The 13,652-nt window shown below is 42.8% G+C and overlaps 2 protein-coding genes across 7 annotated transcripts in view; both read left to right on the top strand.

The window, feature by feature from the left end:
- Window positions 1-353: 353 nt before the first annotated feature.
- ATP5MC3 (ATP synthase membrane subunit c locus 3) lies at window positions 354-3,660 on the top strand. The gene is made up of 5 exons (XM_062498259.1): window positions 354-391; window positions 473-550; window positions 1,536-1,613; window positions 1,964-2,157; window positions 3,416-3,660. Exons 2-5 carry the CDS (start codon window positions 512-514, stop codon window positions 3,528-3,530), a joined length of 426 nt encoding a protein of 141 aa, XP_062354243.1. The 5' UTR covers window positions 354-391; window positions 473-511; the 3' UTR covers window positions 3,531-3,660.
- Window positions 3,661-7,607: 3,947 nt separating this feature from the next.
- ATF2 (activating transcription factor 2) overlaps window positions 7,608-13,652 on the top strand; it is a 48,722-nt gene continuing 42,677 nt past the window's right edge. For 2 of the 6 annotated variants that reach the window (XR_009933438.1, XM_062498518.1), the window contains exon 1: window positions 10,856-11,299. The gene's annotated coding sequence lies outside the window, so the exon portion shown is untranslated. Of the gene's footprint in view, window positions 7,653-7,853; window positions 7,924-8,173; window positions 8,192-8,232; window positions 8,861-10,855; window positions 11,300-13,652 lie in introns of those variants that run through there. The other 4 variants (XM_062498512.1, XM_062498513.1, XM_062498515.1 and 1 more) reach the window with 4 other exon arrangements.

Genomic DNA, 13,652 nt, shown 5'->3' on the forward strand with positions numbered 1-13,652 from the left:
AGGCGTCCTCGGGCGCGCCCCTTTCCCCTGCCGTGACCCGAGCCCTGGGGGCGGCGGCGCAACACCGACACTGCCACAGCGACAGCGACATTGTCACCGTCCTTGGCAGCGCCACCCTCGCGGTGACACCCTCACGGGGACAGACACCCTCACTGTGACACCCTCACGAGGGATGACACACCCTCACGGCGGAACCTCCCCCACGCGAGGCGGGCGTACTGCGGCTGCGCGGGGAAGCGGCGCGCAGCACCCCACGCCCCCCGCCGCCTCCAATGGCGCCGGCACAAAGTGACCTTGGCCGCGCCCCGCCCTTTCCGCCGCCCTGCCCCGCCGCGCTTGCGCAGACCGACCCAGCCCGCCCGCCCGTCGGCCCGAGCGCGGCACCGCAGCGGTGAGAGCCGCGCCGCTCGCGCCATCCGCGCCCATCGCCGCCCCCTCCCGCCGTACCCTCACCCTCTCCCTCTCTCCGCAGAGACGCCGGATCGTGACCCCCGGGACGCCGCCCGCTAAGATGTTCGCTTGCGCCAAGCTCGCCACTTCGCCCTCCCTGGTGAGTGGGTGCGGGGGGGCGCCTGCGTCTCTTCACGGGCCCCGTCCCTGTCGGCGGCGGGGTCGGTGACGGCCGCGGGTCGATCGTGGCTTGGGCGGCCTCCGAGTCCCGCGGCAGCGCCCCGGGACGAGCCCGTAGCGAGCGCTGCCCGCCCGAGAGCGGGGGGCGGGAGGCGGGGGTCGGGCCGGGCCTCCTGCGGCAGGGCCGCGGTCTCCTTCCTGCCTCCTTGGCGCGGCCAGGGCCCCGTGCCAAGGTGAGGGGCCTTCGCACACGGGCGGCGAAGGAGGGGGAGGTCAGCGCAGCCGACGGCTCCTGGGCCTACTGCGCTCTGTGTCTCGCTGTAGGTCAAACTCCAGCCTGTTGCTTGTCGTGTGCAAGGCCGGGATTTTTTGCCCTTGCGGAGATAAGAGACTGTCCTGCATGAATATGCTCTCTCTGGCCTGCAGAAGGTCTCATTTTGCATGGTCCAGGCCTAGGTTTCCCCTGCAGGAAGAGCTCTGTGCAAGAGTCGATATGACCTTAGGCTGCTGGGAGCCCAAGGACACATGCAGGCCGCTTGTGAAAGAGGATTCATTCATTTGTGCCTCGCTAAATTCAAAAGTCTATGTTACATCTGTGCATTTAACAACTCTGAAATTCATTTTGATGGCTTTTGTTTATTCATTTCAAAATGTGTTTCACTGCCTTCTGGTAGGTCAGGCTTTTTTGTCGCTGTTTTGCTCTCTTTTCTGCTGGCATAATGCATGTATATGTTCACTGAATGATATGGCTATTTACAATATAGCTCATGAAAACACAGCTGTCAGATTGCATGGCAGTGCTTGCTTCTGTATAGTTTATTTTATATCCAGCTATTCAGACACTGCTGTCTTTCAAGGAAGACAAATGGCTTAGTACCTAATAGTCTTCTTACCTTACAGATTATTGTATGGCACAGCTGTGATCAAATGTTTCTTTTTTTATAGTTTTTTTTCTCCTCTTACAGATCCGTGCTGGATCAAGAATCTTGTACAGACCAATTTCGGCGTCTGTGTTGTCTAGGCCAGAGGTCAAGAATGGAGAGGTACCTTATAAACAAAATTCTGTATCTTCCTAAATTACCTGGTGAGCCTAAATGTCCTCAATCTAGAGTTCACTTGTACTAACTCAAATACCTGTAGTGCAAAGCTTGCTTTAAGTCAAACACGTAATAATACTTGTTGCTGTCTTGCTGTTTCCCCTGAGAAGTCTTTCACGTTTAAAGTTGATTGTTTCAGGTGGAACAGGTAACATTCTGAAGTTTGTGACTTACAGTCTCATCACTCTGATTAATAAGTAGACATTGGATCTAATACAGTTTTTAAAACTGCATAATTACACTGTCACGTGGTCTTTTGTCTGAATATAATGCTTTTTCATATTCTGTTTCCATAGGGCAAGTCAACAGTTAATGGGGCCCAAAATACTGTCTCCCAGCTAGCACTTAGAGAATTCCAGACTAGTGCTATCAGCAGGGACATTGACACTGCTGCCAAATTCATTGGTGCTGGTGCAGCCACAGTAGGTGTGGCTGGTTCTGGTGCTGGTATTGGAACAGTCTTCGGTAGTCTAATCATTGGTTATGCCAGGTAATCAATCTCTCTCTTTAAAACCTCTTTAATTGTATTTAGATGTATCTTGAGACTGCTGAACCTGTAGAAAAGAAAATGGCACTGTAATAATTTCTGTTAATGATTACTGTTACTGATACATATGGCTGAAGAGAATAGTATGAAACTGTGCCATATTCATCAGGATGGCTCTGTTGTTAAATTCAGAACTTTGTACACTCTTCCTGGAGGAGAGCCATGAAAGAAGTTGCATCATTAGACTTGGTCGGTATTTCAGTCACTGAAGTCCGGTGTTCAAGCATTCAGCTTCAGAACTGAACTAAAAATCCAGCCTGTATCTTTTCCCATGTAAGAGAAAAAGTCCTAAAGAAAAACAGTCTGAGAACTCGTAGTAAGCAATGAGAGTCCATGTGCTTTAGTTTTCATAGTCAGAATCGTTTAGGAATGGATGCCTGACTTTTCTTTATGAACATATTTCAGCTTTGCGTCTCGGAATATGCAGTTATTTTAGCAAATGAGTTATCATTTCTTCTAGAAATCTGAAGGAGGCAAGGGTGACAATTTTGTAGTAGGGATGAATTTTCAGGTAATTTTACAATATTCCTGAAATAGAAGTAGGTAAAAACAAAACTGATACAGGCATAAAAGAGGTTTCATGTACTTCACTACTTTTTCAACCAGTTAAGTCTTACTTCTTAATAAAGATGTTTAAGCTTTATTAAAGACAAAGAAGTTCACTTTTCACTTGAAGAAACAATTTTTTTCAGTACAAAATTAATATATCAAGTTTTGAATTTGGAGGCTGTAGAACACTGATTCATAGCTTTATGTGGGAGATTTTCCCTTCTTTTTTCTGTTTTTTTTCCCCTGCTCTTAAGTGGTTTCAGTTCCCACATTTGCCTTGAGAGCTGCTTAAAACATGATACACATGAAATTCCTTGGAGCATAGTTCTCGTGTTACAGATGTGAAATAAATTTCTAAAGGCTAGTGCTGATAGTTTCTGCATGGGAGGATGTAGAGAAGTCAAATTCAAAAGTTATATGACTGTAGTCAGAAAAACTGTGCTCATTTGGAAAACTTTCACACCATCTACAGAACCTGAGTCTAGTCTTAATTGCCAACTAATTTGTCTTCATTGAAGTCCTTTCAAAAATTGCTTGAATCTACTGGATTTTCCTGTTACAGAATCTGTAGCAAGGAAGTATGAGGTTCAACTGCTTGAAAAACATCTTAATTGTAAGGATAAAAAGCTCTTACACCTTCTCTTTCTTGTAGAAATCCTTCTCTGAAGCAGCAGCTGTTCTCATATGCTATCCTGGGATTCGCCCTGTCTGAAGCTATGGGTCTCTTCTGTCTGATGGTTGCTTTCTTGATCCTGTTTGCCATGTGAATGGAGATCTGCCTGTACTATTGGCATTGGAATGTAACTGCATTTTATGGGACTCCCAAAATGTTGGTGTCATGGAAATTGATGCTATTTCCAAAGTCATTTCATTAAAGATAACAACTCTAACTGTCAACTTGTTGCCTTCATTTCTTGTCTTTCTCACTAGGATTATCTAGAAAATGGCATTTTGTAATTCGGTCTCCGTGGATTACTCCTGATAATGACGTATTGCATAGAACCCTTCCAGTCAAACATTTTATTTATTAAAATTAACGTGGCACATGCTTGAAAGATCAAAGGATGCAGGTATTAAGTGTGACAGGCTGTACTGTTGGCCTTGTTCCTTCACTCATGTTTTTGTTTTGACCTAAGGTAGCTGACACACGTGTTGTGGCACCTCTTGATAGAAGGAGCCAAACACAAATCCATGAAAGCAGTAGGAAATTTCTCTTTGTATCAGCTTTCAGCTACACTACATAGATTGATTCCCATGGTAGGTTTTCCACTTGGATCTGACCAGTGACCCCACTGAGCTAGATAAACAGCTGCTCTAGTATGGTCCAAGGCATTTAGTTGTGACACATGGACATTATATTTCATATAGTTACTATGTTTTTGGCATCACCTAATTAAAAGAGATCTTCCAGCTTTCCAATTTTGTAGTCAGCCTTGCATTATCTCTCACATTCTTTTAAGAGCATTAGGATTAAAGCATTTTGGTTAAAAAAAGAAATAGCTGCAGTATCTACCTTCACTCCTCTTGTAGCAGTCTGAATGCATTTATGGTGACATCTGTACTTGGAGGAAAACAGTGTGCTACTATACTTACCTGGTGGGGAGATTGATAGCATCTCAAAGCTTATCTAGAATATTAAGTAATCTGATCATACAACAAATAAAAGCTGAATTTTTTAAGAATGTAAGCCAAGCTTGTTAAACGTTTTGTCATCTTGGTGTTAAGTGATTACTGAATTAAATATAGGAAACTTTATTGGAGGAAGTGGAGAAATGATTAATGACTCAGATAAGTGCAAGGTGTGGGTAAGACTTCGTTTTAATCAGAAATAAAAAGTACCAAGTGGGTTTTCAAAGAGATATGGTTTAGTGGACTTTAGTCCACTTTAGTTTATGGTGGACTTTGCAGTGTTAACAGTTGGACTTAATGATCTTAAAGGTGTAAAACACCTTTCTTTAAAGATGTTTCCCAACCTAACTGATGATAGAATTTGTGTAGCAAAATTCTAGAACCTAGCATGAGAAATAACTTTCTCCACATGTTCTTAGTAGAAAACAGAAATCGAATACAGAGAATGTTCTTTTATATATGTGAATTTTGGAATGTAGCATATGAAGTATCTTAAATCAGTAGCCTTAGAACAATATTAGTAGTGCCTTACATGACTAGATTAGGAAGTGGGGGTTTTGAGGAATGAGAGGGGGTAGGAGGTGAAGGATATTGCAGGTAACTTCCATGTGTCTGCTCATGCAGTGGTGATTTTAGGGACTTGCTATTACCTGTTCTTGGAAGCTGTTGATCTGCAAAGCTGACAGTGCATTTGTCCTGGCTGCAAGGTATTCTAGACTAAAGCTCATCTATGTACTGTTGTCCTGGTAGATGATGAACTTTCTCCTTTCAGCAGAGCAGGGATCTCTCTACAGGCATATGAGGTGGCAACCTGTATTTCCTAAAATCATGGACAGTTCAGTGGACTAGCTTAATTCAAGCTTCAGGTTTCCGTCTCACTGGGATTTGGCCAAACAGGCATCTTCAGAGCTGTCTTGGTCAAGTCCAGCTCCAACTCTGCTAATTCTTTACAATTTGTTTGCATATAAAATGTTTCTGCTGAGCTGTAATGGTATTTGGTGCAGACAGAATACCTGGCTGAATTATTGCCCCATAACTTCACTAAGAAATCCACCTGAGTCACCGTGAGTTACTTGAATCAGGTTTGAATAATGATTTTTAGATTTACATCCCATCTTTTACCAAGTGCACTACAACATGAACCCTTTTCCTGTGATCAGCCTGCCTGAAATGCAGTGGACATCTTGGGTGATCCTGTATGTGGATGTGAAGGTTGTTTTAGCAGTAGCATCACCCCAGTCTTGGTGCCTTTTAACTCGCTCTTAGACTGGTGAGCATGGGCCAAGCTCAGGGTAAGTGGCTGTTTAGTTATACCAGTCATGATAGAATCATCTGGGTTCTACAGATAAAGATTAATCAAGGACTTTCAAAACAAGGCAACAAACCTTCACACACAGGATTATCCTCCTTACAGACAATAAGGGGCTTAGAGATAATGAGCGATGGGCAGATACTGACAGGTGGACTATTACAGGGCACATGGAATCCCCTTCCAACAGAGCTTTGTTGGCCAGTTTGAGTGGTCTGACAGTCCCCTCAGTTTTCCTAAAATGCTCACAAAAGTAACAATTATAAATGTGTAAAATACTTTCTTTCTTACAAAAAAAAACCCCAACCCAGTCTCTTTGCATTAATAAGGCAGCAACAGACCAAGGTCTCTTGATCTTCCTGTAAGAGTTTACATCAAGAAATGTTCCTGTAGGTAGGAGAAACCAAACTTAAGTTTCATGAGGTGTTACTGTAGGCTTTACTTCCCTGAAACCTTTTTCAGTTTCTTCTGACATAGATTGTCCTGAACTTAGAGATGGTCAGCCCATGAAAATTTGTCTTGTAGGTTCTCCAGATTGAAAGACTGACTGTTCATGTTCCATTGTTGAAGATGAAGCCAGCTAAAGTGGAGTTCTTAATTGTCTTCGAATAACTATGATCTCTGTTCAGCAGATCAGACATCACACCACCTCTGAAACAGCCAAGTTGTTTTAATGGAAAGTTAAGGAAATGTTAAAGTTATCAATTATGCTCTTAAGTTATTGCTGCAGGTAAAAGTGATTCATCCCTTGCTGCAGGTGAAATTGAACATCCTGCTGCTGTTTTTTTCCTTTTTCCTGCTTTCCCTCTTTGATTTTTACATCAATTTCACACTGAAGAAAGGCACCAGCAGTTCAGCTTTTTAGTCCAGGCTTTGAATGGCTGCTGCTACTGAAATACTTGTTTCTAATACAGGTCTTAGTTATTCTCTGAAGAAAGAAGTAAGATCTCTATTCCTCTCTTCTACATGTACAAATGACTCCTTGCAACATGCTACTTTAAAGAATAATTCCACCTTTAAGTAAATAGCGTATTTTTATGCAGTGCTTTCTATCCTACCATATTATAAAGAACTTTGCAGAAGTGCTGTACAGTGCTCACCAAAACCATACAGAAGAAATGAAACATACCATACTCTTGTGTAAGTTCAGAGAAACTCAGCCAAAATGTGTTTTACTGGAACTGATACTTTTTAGAAGTACTCTTATCGTTAGGGCCTTGCACTCTCAGATCAGTCTCAGAACCAGACCAAATGATAGCCATGTACAGAATTAAAGCTTCATGTGTGATGCAGAGCACACACTACCTAAATTGTGTTGCCATGTAGGCTTATGCTACTTTTTTAACGAATCCAAAATTATTTCAGTTCTTGCTGTGTAAAATACAGACGTTTGCCATTGTTCTACAGCGCTGCAACATTCTTGATACATTAATCAAGATGAACGTTTAGCACAACCGTGGTTTCAGGCACACACCTCGCTCCTGCCCCGAGTCGGGGTGTGTTGAGAGATGGGGAATCTCGCCTGTACAGGCCTTTGGAGCCCTGATTAAGGGCATCCAAAAGTCAGATGTGACAAGCGCAGGAACGCTTCCCGCTGAGCGAAGCCTTGCAGTGGTTTAGTCCCTACGTGGTGCCCGCTATCCTCAGCTGCCGGCCCTCCTGCAGATCCCGCCGCAGAGGGGGCACCTCATCCTGAGCTGCCCTCCGCCACGGCCGCACAAACCCCGCTCCAGCACGGCCGGCGAGCCCGGCCCGCCGTGCCGAGCGCGGCGCAGGCTCTGCCCGGACAGCGCGGGGGTCGCTGTGGGGAGCGGGGAGCGGCCCCGGCCCCGCCCCCGCGCCGCGTGACCGCCCCGCCCCGCCCCGCGGAGGTGTCAGCGCGGCTCTCGCGAGAGGTGACGGAAGCCCGCGGGGGACCCGGCCTTTAATGTGCGGTTCGGCCGCGTTGCGGGTGAGTTTGTAAACACGGCCCGGCCCGGCTCGGCCCGGCGCGGCGGCTCCTCCTCCTCCTCCGCGCTGCGGCGGCGCCGGGCGGGCGGGGGCGGCGGGGCGGGAGCGGCACGGCGCGGCGGTGGGCGGGGGATGCCCGGGAGGCAGTAACATGGCGCCGCCGCTCCTCTCCGCGGCAGCCCCCTCCCCCAGCGCGGCCTGCGGCTCCCGCCGCCCCTAGAGCGGGGCGGGGCGGCCCGGCCGGCGCCGTGGACACCGGTACCCGCCCGGAGGTAGGGCCCGGCGGGCGGCCCGGGACGCAGGGCGGCGGGGCGAGTGGGTGGGTGGGTGAAGAGGGCTGCAGCGCATCCGGGAGCGGGGTGCCCCACGGGGGCATCGCCGGGAGCTGCCCCGGGCCCGGCCCGCGGCGCGGAGGGCGGGAGGAGGGGGCAGCCAGGCCTCGCCTTTCCGCCTCGCCTCTTCTCCAAGGAGGCCTCCGTCTGCATCCATCTTCGTCTCTGAAGGAGAACTTGGTCCGTGCCGGTGCTGGTGCGGAGAAGGGTACGGGTGTGGGGGATGCCGGGCGGGGGTGAGAACAGCTTTTCTGCACCGGAGGGAGGTGATGGCCTGCCTGTATCTGACCGTGAACCTCCCGGACCAGTTACCTTACTGACTTTGCCTGTTACCGTGCATAATGCCTCTCGAATTGTCAAATGAAAGGTCTCTGAAGCTTTCACGTGAAAACACATGTCACAGACCCCGATTAGTGATAGCTGCACGGTGTTCTAGGCCCAAATGTTTTATGTCAAGATGTGACTTCATGTTTGGAGTTAGGGGAAATGTGTGCTGCCATATTGCTTCTGCAGTCTTACTCATTCTACAGCGTTTTTGCATCCCTGCTCTTGGGGGGAGATCCCTTAGTGTGTTTTTATGCCCTGTTCATGCACTCTATGTCACTCACTTGCTTTTCATTCTGTTGCATTCTCCCAGAGCTGTTTATTTTCCAATAGTGATGCTGTCACCTGTTTTCTTGCACTGAAACGAGAAGTTTGACTAATCTGAACATTCTGAATCATCCCCTACTTTCCGAACAGTGACCACAAACATGGCGGAAATGTATTTTATTTACCACCTTTTGAAACAGTGGTTTTGTTTTCTTTTTGACGTGTTCTGCTCATGGCAGTGAATGTCGTATCCCCACTTCTTGCTGAGCATAAAGCCAGATAAGAGGTAATGATAACAAATGTTCGGAAGTTTGGGTCCTAAGACTGCTAGGTCTGATTAAATGCTAAATGCTAAATTCAGCACGAGCTGATAGGATCAGACCAGTCCTTGTGGTTTTTGCCTTCCTCAGGTGTTCCAGGTGGAATTTCTTCAGCCATCCACTGAAGCAGGTTGCTGTCTGTTAATGGACATAATTTCAGGGGACCAAACTGTAGTCCAGTTTGGTATTCACTTGAGTTAACTCTGTAGTGTGTATATTTATCCAGTCCAGAATCAAAATTGTCATCTTATTAAAAAACAAAGCAGTAATTTTGTCAGGGACTGGTTGTTATATAATGCTTCAAAAAAGCTGTCAAATAATAAGAAACTTTAATGTGTGCATAGAGCGAAGCAGCTCTTTTAAAAATCCATTGGGATTTTATGTTTCAATACTGACATTACATGCTGATGTTTAATCAAGTAGTTGAGATTTTGATCTTCTCCACAATGTAGTTGGTATTTCTACCCTGACTTGAATTCTAGAAATATTAATATGTTTGTTAGCTCTTTTTCCAGAAACTTCTAGACTATGCAGTATCTAATATAAGGTGCTTTCAGATCTTCAAGTTCATCATTCATACTTTGATTAATAATCTTGTTTTTCATGCCACTTTTCTTTTGTGACCACTTTGAACAGCATGAACTATGGTATTATTTTCATACTTGTTTCATTAAATTTTGAATGTGCCTAAAAAACTCCTTTTTTAATCAGCTTTTTAAATTACTGTTAATTAATTTGAACTTAAGAATTTACCTCTGTAAAGTTTTCCTAACTTAGTTATATTATCAAAGTTTTTAATAATTTCTTAATGTAGTCTTGATTTGCTGTATAAAAATGATGCATTTTCTACTTGCAAAGGAGAAAATGTGATTCGATGCTTTTAACTTTTAATATTTAATAGATTTCAAGTTATCATTGTTTTGCAAAACTGTATTTTTTCACATATAATATGCACTCTAAGGAGGCTTTGGATATAGTTAGTGATAGAAGATTAGTCAATATTTAATAATTATGCAATAAATGCCCTTTTTTCACATTTATGATGTACTGTTTGCAGTTTTCTTCAGTATCAGCTTCAGTTCAGTTCAGTTACAGTTTTTCTATTAGCTTCACTTCAGATAAGAGCTTCTCTTCAGTGAGGCATTCCAAGCAATATATTTTGTTTCCTTCCGAGGTAAATTCAATGGTCATTTATGTAAGTGCTTACAGGAAAGAAAAAGATAATTCTCTTTTTAATGGGCAAGAGGAATCCTGTAGTGAGATATTTGATATATTTAAAGATTTTTGGAATTAAATTCTTAATTCAATTTTAGACTTCAGGGATGCAATCTAAGAAAAAGTGAAAAGCAAGTAACTTTTTCTTGAGCTTTTTTTTTTTTTTTTCATTTGTTGAAACAGGTGTAGGAAATTGAGGTTGGATTTGTAAGGTTTGTTAGGTTGAAGACGTGCAAACCTAGATAAATGAACTGGGGAAAACAAGCCCTAATATCTCTGTAAGCAAATTGTGAGAAGATGGGAGGGATATTAACCCCTCTGTATTTCTCTCATGAAGTTCATTGATGTTTTGCCTATCTATAAGAACTGTGTTCACACAGTCTGAATTTTTACTAAGTTAAGGAAAGGTCGGGTGTTGCTGTAAAATACTTAAGCCAGAGGGCTGAATTAGAAACCACCATGTTCAGCCAACAGGAACTGTTAGGCCTAAGGACCTTTCTGCGTGCCATTAGTGCTCTCTGTTTACCAGAAATGTATCTTCTTGTGGAAGAAGCCACTCCTACAGCTGAAGGAGTTTAGTTGCTTTGTTTCTGTATATGTAACTACCTGTCCCACTGGCTTTCTTGTTCTTAGTGGAACTTGTTAAGTCAATCATCCTTTCTTTTGTCTTTAAGTCAACCATCTTTTCTCCTTGTCTGGATGCTCTGCCCTTTATAGGGTTTATACAAATGCTGGAAGGTATGGAATTAACTTTAGACATCAGATTCTAGCAGTTGACTAATAATATCAGCAAAAAGTGGCTAACGTCTGATTTTTTTAAAAGAAAAAAATTGAGCCTTATGCTAGCAGTGTAATTGGAGAAGGAGCTCCTGTTTTCCTGTTTGCCAGCTATTGCTGGTTAAGAACTTTAGATATTCTGGACTATGGTTTATGGTTTTCTTGCAGAATCTACAAGGTTACTTTCTGCCAATCCCACTTTCATTATGAGGGGGAATGTTTTAATTTTTCAAGTTCTGTCCCCTCCTTCAGTTTTATTATTTAGGAATGCCAAATTTAACAGTGTTGCACAAATACAGTCAAATTACTTCCAGACGTGCCCTTTAATGGTCAGGTATTAATTACACTGCTTTTCCTTCACCTTTCTTCTTTTGCTTTATAGGGAACAGAAAATATAGCTCCAGTCTCTCCAGGTAAGTAGACCAATGGGGTTTACTTCCTTTTAAAATACAAATTACTTTTTTTTTTTTTTTTGATTTACATCACTTCTTAAGTGGTGTATTCTACTTCTGATTTTTACTGAAATCTCAAATTGCAAATCTACCTGTATAGAAAATCGTGGAAATAAAGATAGGCTCAAATGTGGGAAGTGATTAAAATTTATTATGTGAATGATGTATGCAGGTGTTGAAAGTATAAAGACACCATGTTAATTTTGATTTTTGTTGTTATTTGGTTGTATTTTAAAAAAAGTCTTAATTGTGAGGTGTTTACATTTAGGAAACAAAAATAGCTACCTCCCCATCTAAAAGATACCTTGGAAGCTAAGAAAAACATTAAATTAATTTCTCCAGGTAACTATTAAGAGAATGCTATCCTTTACTGTGGCAAATACGTTCAGTTCACTTTACTTTGAATAGATATGTACTCCAAGTAAAACTCCTAAAAGTTAAAAATTTTGACCTGGTTTTTTTTATGCCTCAGTTTCCTATTATAAAATAAAGCTTTAAGGTAAAGTCTTACATTACCTGAAGTAGTTATACACTATGATGAGATCAGCAGAAAAGTTTAGTAAGAGTTAATAGTTCTCTATACAGTAAGGCTTTGTATCTTGCAGTAACAGGGGGCACAATCCCAGATCCAGTGTAATGAATCAAAGGAAATGTTGACTAGATGTGGTCGGTCTTGAGGAAATGCAAACATCCGTAGGAAAATGCATTGCTGGTACTGTAACATAAGCACTTTGTAGTGTTTGGACTCGGAGGAGACAGAGTGCTGATGGACTGCTTTAATTCTGACTTGTCTCAGTGGCCTGATAAGTGTTTGTCCAACTTTCATCTTTTTCAAACCAGAATGTACAGATGTTTCTTGGGTTGGAGCCACATGCAAGTGGTCAATGTAGCTGCAAGGCTTGGGTGTGCTTCTCATGTAAGCAGTAGGAGATGAATCAGCTGCTGCTGTAGCTGCAGGCTGACAGATTGTCCTCTGTGGACTGTCCAGTTTAGGAGGGTGACACACTTGAGACAATATGCATCTTTTCTTGCACGTTGGCCAGAAGAAGAATGCTGTCATTCAAAAGTCGTATGGTTTTTGTTTGTTCGTGGGGTTATGTGTGCTCCCAGCTGTCTTTTCTGTATTCTGTTCTGGCAGTTTTCTTCTGTGCTGTTTGTGTCAGCCCTGGTGTTACAGGAGGGCAGTCTCTGTGTTGCTACAGTGCTTAAAATAACTAATCACAGGGTAAGACTGCACAGCCTGTGAGCAGCTCCGTGCATGGACGTCTTTTCGCACACACCTTGTTTTCCACAGGTGAAGTAGAGGCTTTAGCAGCAAGTCTGGTGAGTCTTTACTGGGTATGTGTGAAGAGTTACTTTTCTCAGTAAATTTGAAGAAGTTTTTGTGAGGACTGTTGATACGTATACATTTTAAACAGCTGCTTAAATAGATTTAATTAATAAATTGCTTCAGTAGAAAAATTTAGAAACAAGGTGTCAGTTGTAGTTTCCATGCTACTGTGTGTAGGCAATTAAGAGAAAACATTAGTCTTTACCAGTTAAATAAACCAACAAGACATGGCTTAAGTTAATGTAGGCTTCTATTCTTTGTAGAATTGTCTTTTGAAAAGTATTTTGGAAGCAAGCCTCAGACTGTGTAGTAATAGTTTCCACCAAGTGTACCCAAGGTGTTTAATTAAAATCTTATGGAAATATGCAGATAATTGTTGAAGCTATTTTTGTATTGCATTTAGATACACATTAATGTGATATTTTATAGAGACATTTTTATTTCTTTAAATAAGCACACTGCCTTAAATATTAGTGAATTACTTGCAAACTCATTTTTATTTCTCCATATTATATGTATTTTAAAGATGGATATATACTTATTTATATATTTTATTGTACCGTTTGAATTTCAAGCATCATAAGAGAGGCTTGCTACACTTCAAATAGGCATGATGTGAATGTATTTTACTTTTGTGTTGAAAGTATGGAGCAAACACCAAGAAAGTGAGATTATTAGTCTGATTTTAGTACTGAAATTGGTTATACTGTCAAGATTATTTCAGGTTGTTCCTATGTTGAGCTCCGATGCTCCTACTGTGTGCATGGAATTCTGCATATGGATTTGTTTATGCTACTGAAAGGAATGTAGGGTTTGAAGCTTACAGGAGAAAGTTGCAGTTCAGTGGACTGTAGTGAGAATCACTTCACTGAATGTCCATTTTATCTGAAGAGATGAGTTAAGGCTGGAGCTTCACACTTATATTGGATTCCTTCAGGAACCATCTTTTTTTTTTCTGTGGGACAAGGTGTTAGCTGTTGTCTC

Source organism: Cinclus cinclus, chromosome 9, assembly GCF_963662255.1.
Source record: "Cinclus cinclus chromosome 9, bCinCin1.1, whole genome shotgun sequence".
NCBI classification, from domain to species: domain Eukaryota; kingdom Metazoa; phylum Chordata; class Aves; order Passeriformes; family Cinclidae; genus Cinclus; species Cinclus cinclus.